The 8,059-nt window shown below is 42.9% G+C and overlaps 1 protein-coding gene across 1 annotated transcript in view; it reads right to left on the bottom strand.

The window, feature by feature from the left end:
• Positions 1–890: 890 nt before the first annotated feature.
• Positions 891–8,059, bottom strand: part of LOC134612877 (S-adenosyl-L-methionine-dependent tRNA 4-demethylwyosine synthase TYW1-like) — a 216,586-nt gene continuing 209,417 nt past the window's right edge. The window contains exon 16 of the mRNA XM_063457335.1: positions 891–1,312. Within this exon, the coding sequence (XP_063313405.1) occupies positions 1,094–1,312 (219 nt within the window). The 3' untranslated portion in view covers positions 891–1,093. The remainder of the gene's footprint in view (positions 1,313–8,059) is intronic.

Below are 8,059 nucleotides of genomic sequence, written 5' to 3'. Positions count from 1 at the left end.
TATACACTGTCGTTTGTGGTATCGTCTCTCAGTCAGAAAGGGAGAAAAAGCCAGTGGTAGATACAAGCATTCATGTTTTTATCACATCAAAATAAAAGCTTATATTTAAAATAACATCAGTTAGTGTATCAAGTGAAGTAGGCATCAAGTAGTCCTTTAGTGTAAGACTCCAAGTAAGGAAGTTCTCAGCTGTCTCTGGGTTTCGCACATCATGTTTCATCTGATCCATGACTGGTCCATCATTGCAAACTTGCTGATTTGGAGCGGCCATCATAGCATTTTACACTGAAGAACTGCTTGCGGCCAGTAGGCGTATTTTAAATGTAAGCTTTTTTGAAAAAATAGGAGTATTTTTTTATCCTTTCATACCATGGCATGTTGAAGTTCAGATCAAGGGAAGATAACACAAACTGGAGTATATTTCCCATTTAGTGCATATATAAAACTAACAGTGGGCTCTTAAATGTGTCTGTATAAGTTCATTTTAGCACAGTATTTAATGTACTGCTGGTATACTATTCTTGGTGTGTACATTTAAAAAAATATATAAATCTCTGTTTAGGCGACATACCACTGTATATAGTAAGTGACTAATTTCACTTACTACCATTTTAGGAATTATAAGCACTTTTTTTTCTTTTTATACAATGATATATTGTGCCAAACAATGTATGTTCACAGTGTGAAAGTACTTTACATATTGTGATAGTTTTATTATATTGACACATCTTATTGCTATTTATCTATATCTGTTGTCATCGTTCTAAATAATGTTTGTATAGTAATTTTAAAACAATATACATGGTTGTATTTCCTTTTGGTTTCATTTTTTGTAGGTGGCTTTGGAACCACATGAGATATTTTTACACTTTTTTTTAAACAGGTAATATTTTATTTTTTATTTCACTAAGGTGTATAACTCCCGATAAATAATTTTTCAGTTTGGCTATTTTGACCTTAAGTTTGAAATTCACTTTGAATTCTCAATTCAGTAAATAACCCTGTAATTTTTTGTTAGTAATTTTACTGGACAATTTATTAAGAAATTGCACCTAGATTCTGTGTATCAAACAGTAACTTAACTAGATACATCCTAACAACCAGAGATGTCCTTTGTTTTTTTCCGTTGAAACCGTGTATCTACAGGATCAAAGCCTCTCTCTGTGGAGCCAAAGAGAGCCCAGTTCGGTGTTTTTGCTACATAGTCCAAAGCAGTAAATTTTTGGCTGCCTCCACTCTTTTCAAATTCCTGGACGAGATGTTGGAACTTCTCATAATTAATCCAAGTCCACCATTCATTATCAATCTTGAACTAAAAGATAGAAAGCACAATCAAGTCAAGTACTATGACAAAGAAAATAAAAACAATTGTCACTTCATGAATTCTTTTTTCTTTTAAATATATCAAGCATTGACCATGTAAAATCTCCAGATAGTTGGAAAATCCTAAACCACATCTTTTGAGAATGTTCTCATATGAAATTCCATTACCATTTGTGCATTACCAACCTTATTAGAACTATTTAAGTGATCACGAGTCATTAGACACTCATGTCAGGTAATACAACAAAGATGGTTTATATTCCTGATATCTCTAACTTTTGTTTCCTAAATGTTTGCGAAAAATTTAGCACAGTAGTTTGAAAAACACAAACTATTTTTTTTGCCACCCAACACCCACTTTGTTGACTCATCTTTATCATTCCTTTATACTGCTTCCTGGGGCAGTGATGCACAGTAGGCAGAACTATTGTTCAGCGTCTCCACTCTCTGCATGGAGACGCTTCATTTTCCTCATAGAGATGCATTGATGCAATGCATCTCTATGAGGAGGTACTAATTGGCCAAAAATGGGCCAAAAATTTGACCCCGCCCCATCCCACCTCCTTGCCGAATTCAGCCAATCCTAGAGGAAATCCAATCCTAGAGGAAAGCGTTGGATTGGCTAAAAATCGTAAATTCTGATGTCACCAAGGAGGCGGATAGGGGAAGGGGCCAGCAATGGCGGATCTGCGCGGCGCTGGAAAGAAGGTATGTTCTAACAGATTTGTGTTCCTAACCCTATAGTGTTCCTTTAATATACACTTTATTGTTACTTTACATAGCAATCCGTGTCCCCTGAGTATACAAGGCACTTTTACATTCCTGTTTTTGGCAACAATATTCCACTTCCTTCAGATCATTTGAAATACTGGGAAGTATGACAACATATGCTCAAAGAGGGACACTTACATTTAATTTTAAGTGTGTGGCCAAGAGCAATGCAGTCCTGAGAAATTGTAGGTGACTTACAAGTAACAATGAAAGCAAATAAATGTTATTTATAACAAGAACTGTTCACCTTGTTTACTGATTTCTAAACACGTTTATTGTAGTTTAAAGACACATGAGCTGTGAGTATAATTGCTGTGGAGCTCTGTTATACACTCAAATACATCAACAATATGGAGCTCATAAAAAAGAGGGTCAGAAGAATTCAGGCCCAAAGTAGGATTGTATCTCCCATATAAAGACACTTGGGAGGTATGCCTTGCTCCTGCATCTGTACTTTGTTTAGCATAAATTACTTGTATGTTTTGTTATTGCAAAGGTATAACACTGAGGAATATTTGGGGTATTTCACCAATCACACATGTCCCACTGCTGCAAACACTATATATATCTATATATCTCTATATATATGTATTCTGCTACTGTTCTCGAGCACGATACCCCACACATATACCTTTTTACCTAATCCTGCCCTAATCTAATCCCCTGATCTGTTGCATAATCCAACCCTCTAATGAATAAAATCATATAATTATGTAAATTACATCTAAAACTATATAAAAAAAAAAAAAGTATTTGTATATATATGTTAAGGCGGAGCCTGTAGTTGTGGGAGGGGTTTTACCGGCCTATTTATACTCAGACTTACCTCCACTCAGGGCAGACTACTTTCCGTCACTTCCGGTTCGCTCAACATTGTTCTTACCTGGAAAAGAAGCGAAGCACCTAATCCCAGGAGACTGCCGTCATGTACCCACGGCCTACCACACATCCTAGGCTCACAGAAGACTGGCAACCCCTGGGGTGACCCGGCCAGCTTGTCATAAACTAACCACCGTGTTCCGCTCCGACCGCTGCTTTATGGTTTAACATCCGGACCTCGGCACATGGAGGTAGTGTGAGTACCTTACCCCCACTACAGCCACGAACCTCGCACCCTCCACGCACGGCCACGTTCGGCAGCCTTACCAGCTAAGTTTTTCATGAAACTCACTCCAATGGCCATCACAAAGCCTACTCCCACGAACCACACCGGTGTACAAAAAAAAAAAAAAAAAAATTCATATCACCTAACAGTTTAGGCTCAGCACGTTCCCCCATTGTCATTGCTACATATGAACTAACTTTACACGTACTAATGGTGCAAGGGTATCTTTTCCCCATATCAGGGACAAAACAGTCACCAAACTTCCAAGGTTACCAACCTCCTAGGCTAGGGGGACACGGTCAAGGTTTAAAAATAAGAGGTAACATAGGAAAGCGGGATTCGGGCCTCCCCTGATTAAATCGACGATGACACCACAAACAGTCAATACCTATCATACAACAGATAGGAATTACCAGGTTACCATGACAAAAAGGGGGGAGCCACACACGCACACGGCAAATGCATCCACAATTTCCAGTTCACTCCTCACATGCAAATGTAGCCAAAGGCATAGGGGCATGTAGGGTCTTAGCTGAGCAGTTGATTGGGAATATTAACTCCCAATCACCAGCAATCACATCTCGTACTCTGACACCCTGGAACTTCCAACCAGTCCGGACTCCAATAAATTGTCTTTAAATGGACCACACATCAGCACTACAGTCATATACGAGAGGCGCCATACTTCACCTCAGGCATGCATAGATGGCCCAAATACTTGGGGGGTGGAGGGGCGGGGGATGGGGCGTTGTGCAAAACAGTAAGAAGTCAAACTCTGGTAGCAAGCAGGAATGTATCATATACAGTTCTACATTTACACAAATTAAACTCCAATTTGGCAAGTTACATATGAGCCATACAGGATTATACACGGCTCTAGCATACCATGGTCAGGACACACCATCCGGTCACACGGCCACTCCTACCCAGCGAACGGCACCCAGGGGCATTACAGAGGGACCAAACCCTCTGATTACGTACGTCTATCCATCCCCTCCTATTATGCCACTTCAACTGTCACATTGGTATATGTTATGGGCAACCAGGTCACCTATTATTCCACGTACCAATTTGTCACAAATCATTCTGTTAAGTAGCCTGGCCACAGCTTATAGACGTCCTGCCATTACATCATACAACTCCATTGGTCTAGCCCCCACTACCCCTGAGAGACCTGCACATATCCCAGGGGTCTTATACCGCCCACCCACTGTTCCCAGGCCATGCTACGGCTCCCACATTCTCAGATGCTTAACCGACTGTAGCCACGCACAATAGATACGTCTATTACGGCACGCTACACAGCTAGTCAGCTCCTACTTCAGTTCCAGCCTATGAGAATTAACTGCCACTCTATAATACTGCGGTCAAACATTACTCACGGCCTCCCTCCATATGTTCCAAATAACCTCTGCAGGCTATCCAATGCACCCACATTACAAATCCTGGAACGGGCAATTACACATGGCATAGTCTCTACATTCTGGCACTTAGCCTTCAGTAACACCACTATGCGCAGCCTAGTTAGGCCATCACTACCTACGTTACATACAGCCCTCCGCGGGCATTCATTACAACACTTTTACGGCCCCTCACTTGGGCATTTACATACGACAGCGGCATCTTTGGGCACACTCAAGTCCTCGTACGACTCTCCACACTACAATTATTGGTACAGTCACAGGCAATTCTTGCATATCTTGTGTTGCTTCCCGATGTTAAAGTTAAGACATGGGTCGAATACTGGATTCAGCTCCTTTGGGAATACCTCTACATGCAGCCCTCAATAGGTCATCACTGCCTCCATATGGCCCGCGTGGACTTTTCTCTACGACAATAGAACGGCCCCTCAACTGGGCTATCACATACATCCAGGGCCCCCTTGGACCCACTAAATTCTTCGCATGTCCCTCTCTCTCGGCATTTCTAAGTTCAGTCGCAGGTTTAGGAATCTCTGTCGTTCACGTAGAGTGGTCGTTAAAAACAGGCGTCAGGTCCTCCAGAAAGCCTTAGACGCGACCCTCACTTGGTTGGCACTTCCTACGTTACATACGGCCCTCCGCGGGCGCTCCACGACGAATTAGTTCCGGCCCCTCACTTGGGCCATTACATACTACTGTCGCTTTGTTTGGCTCTCTGTCACCCATGAGCCTCTCTCTTTTCGCACCTAGGAGTCCAGTCACAGGCTCTCAACGAATCTCTGACATATCCCTATAGTAAACCAGAGATGTTGTTCAACTAAATACCTCAGGTCCTTCAGACATACCTCTATACGCGGCCCTCACCACATTACATACAGTACTACAGGGGCGATTCAACACAGACAGGATTCCGACCCCCCACTTGGGCTATCACATAATACATACAAAATACAACCATGGCCTCAGTGGGTCTACTCAATTCCACGTGCGACCCTCTCTCCGCATCGTTGGGTCTAATCACAGGAACTTTTGTATCTTTGATGCTTGCCTTGACAGCGAAATAGAGGATTCGCGTAAGACAAGTTCGGGTCCTTCGGAAATGGATCTTCACACGACCTCACGTCTCGTCAGGCGTCGGACGTTTGGAGACAAGATTAGCCCCGAACATTAGACAAGTCCACGGAAACACTACGCGAGCACTTCCAAATATGTGAATCACAGCCCAGTAGCAATATGCTATCCCAATGATTTCCTCCAGGTCGAGGTTCCCAACAGTTCCCTTAAAAACATCGACACCGTGGCAGTATACACCTCATCAGGAGTCTTCCCTACCTGGCGAGAAATAAGAGGGCCTTCCACCCAGCTAACCTTAAGGAATCCTCCTGGACCCAACCACCAGGCTAGCAAGGTTAACAGACGATAAAGTATAGCACATCGACGAGTGATATTGTTCTTACACATGAGTAACCGCTCCCACAAGGACCTGCAATCCCTACTTGGCTCTCACATTTGCATTTCGCGCAATGCCACTGGGCCGCTCAATTTCTACTGCGACTACCTCACCTCCTACCAGAGGCTCTACACGAATATGACACCGCCTCAGTTGGCTCTCACGCAAACAGACCATTGAGATGATGTTGGATTCTTACGTATCGAAGGGATTTCTACGTTCATCCCCCCACCGGACGTAGTAACACTGGTTATGGGTATCGATGCAGCAGGCCATTCAGTATTCACGGCCTTATGCCAAGATTGGTGGTTCCGTGACCTATGGCCCCTCGACTCCCTGACCCTTCTAGCCGGCTGCATCCCTTGTCACACTATTCCGACATTTAACCCATAAGTTGCAGCAGATCACGCCTGGGGTTCCTGACGGGAAGGCAAACCATCACATGATCTCCAATAGCAAGTAGCTCCCGTAAATATAAATTGAGGGTGTTCTCCCTCACAGGCACTCATTAGGGGAATCACCTAGTTGGCGGTGTCACATAATTCCGTATGGTATACACACATGTACCCAGACAAGGTGATATCACGGCCAACGCTCTATCTCATTCGAACTTTTAGCAACGCCTCGTGGCGGACATATAAACAAGATACACCCAATCAGAGGTCCAGTTCTATCCGAAAGTAGAGTCCAGCAGTATGGTGGATGCATTTATTGAAAATGTTTGCCTCTTTCTCACAGAGAGACAAAGCCAAACACACCTAATCACAATATATACAACAAATCACTCGCTACGGCATATTCATGGACTACATAACGACCCGGCTACCACTATAGGCTAGCTCCCGTTTACCGTCATAGGTCAACCCCCCAAATATCGGTGCCGCATCTGTTGCTTCTATCAGGTAAGTACCGGCACTCCTTAATCAAGGAATTAAGTAAATGGGAATCAGCTGCTTACAAGTAAATTCCATAACCTAAGAAAGAACTCGGGAAGCCTTCACAGAAGGAGTCAGGCAATCGATATCAGCATTATAGCGTTACGATTAAAATCTTTTTGCCCTCATTTATTTCAGGCGTACCCGATCGTCGGTTTAGGCACACCACAACCGACTCTCATACATAGCCAGCGGTGTTATGTACGGCTTATTATCCCCGACTACAAATGTTAAGGCAGAGCCTGTAGTTGTGGGAGGGGTTTTACCGGCCTATTTATACTCAGACTTACCTCCACTCAGGGCCGACACCGATCCAGACTACCCACCCACCACACCCCTTAACAAACACTTCCTTGGTGGGCCCTCATTTATTTCAGGCCTACACGATCGTCGGTTAAGGCACACCACAACCGACTCTCATACATAGCCAACGGTGTTATGTACGGCTTATTATCCCCGACTACAAATAAATATATATATATATATATATATATACACACACACACAAATAATTTTTTTTTTTATAGTTTCAGATGTAATTTACATCTTTTGGCAGCTTGAAACATGGTAGAACCACTTCTGGTTAAAAGTATTAGTCAATGCTTTCCTATGGACGTCAGGGTTTTCTCTCCGTGATTTTCAGTGAGAATCGCAGAAGCAGCCTCTAGTGGTTGGATTAACCCTCAGTGTAAACATAGCAGTTTCTCTGAAACTGCTATGTTTACAGCAGCAGGGTTAAAACTAGAGAGGCCTATAGTGGTCCTTTAAGATCACAGTCACTACCATGTAGGTTGAACTCTGTGCCATTATCATCCACAAGGATTCTGTTACAGAGAATCCGTAACCACAAACAATAAGACATCTGTATATGTTGGTAACTTACGATGACTCTTACCGGAATGCATTTATTTTTACGTATTGCTATTGACTAGTTTCTGAGATTAAGATTGCTTAAAGGGACACTGTAGACATTTTAAGAACTTCAGAAGTTGTTATAGTGCCTGCAGTCCAGCTCCCCCTCAGTCCTACCCACCAAATCCCAATATTAAACTAA

Source organism: Pelobates fuscus, chromosome 1 (assembly GCF_036172605.1).
Source record: "Pelobates fuscus isolate aPelFus1 chromosome 1, aPelFus1.pri, whole genome shotgun sequence".
NCBI lineage: Eukaryota > Metazoa > Chordata > Amphibia > Anura > Pelobatidae > Pelobates > Pelobates fuscus.
The sequence above is the reverse complement of the archived record's forward strand: the minus strand, read 5'-3'. Positions and strand labels throughout refer to the sequence as shown.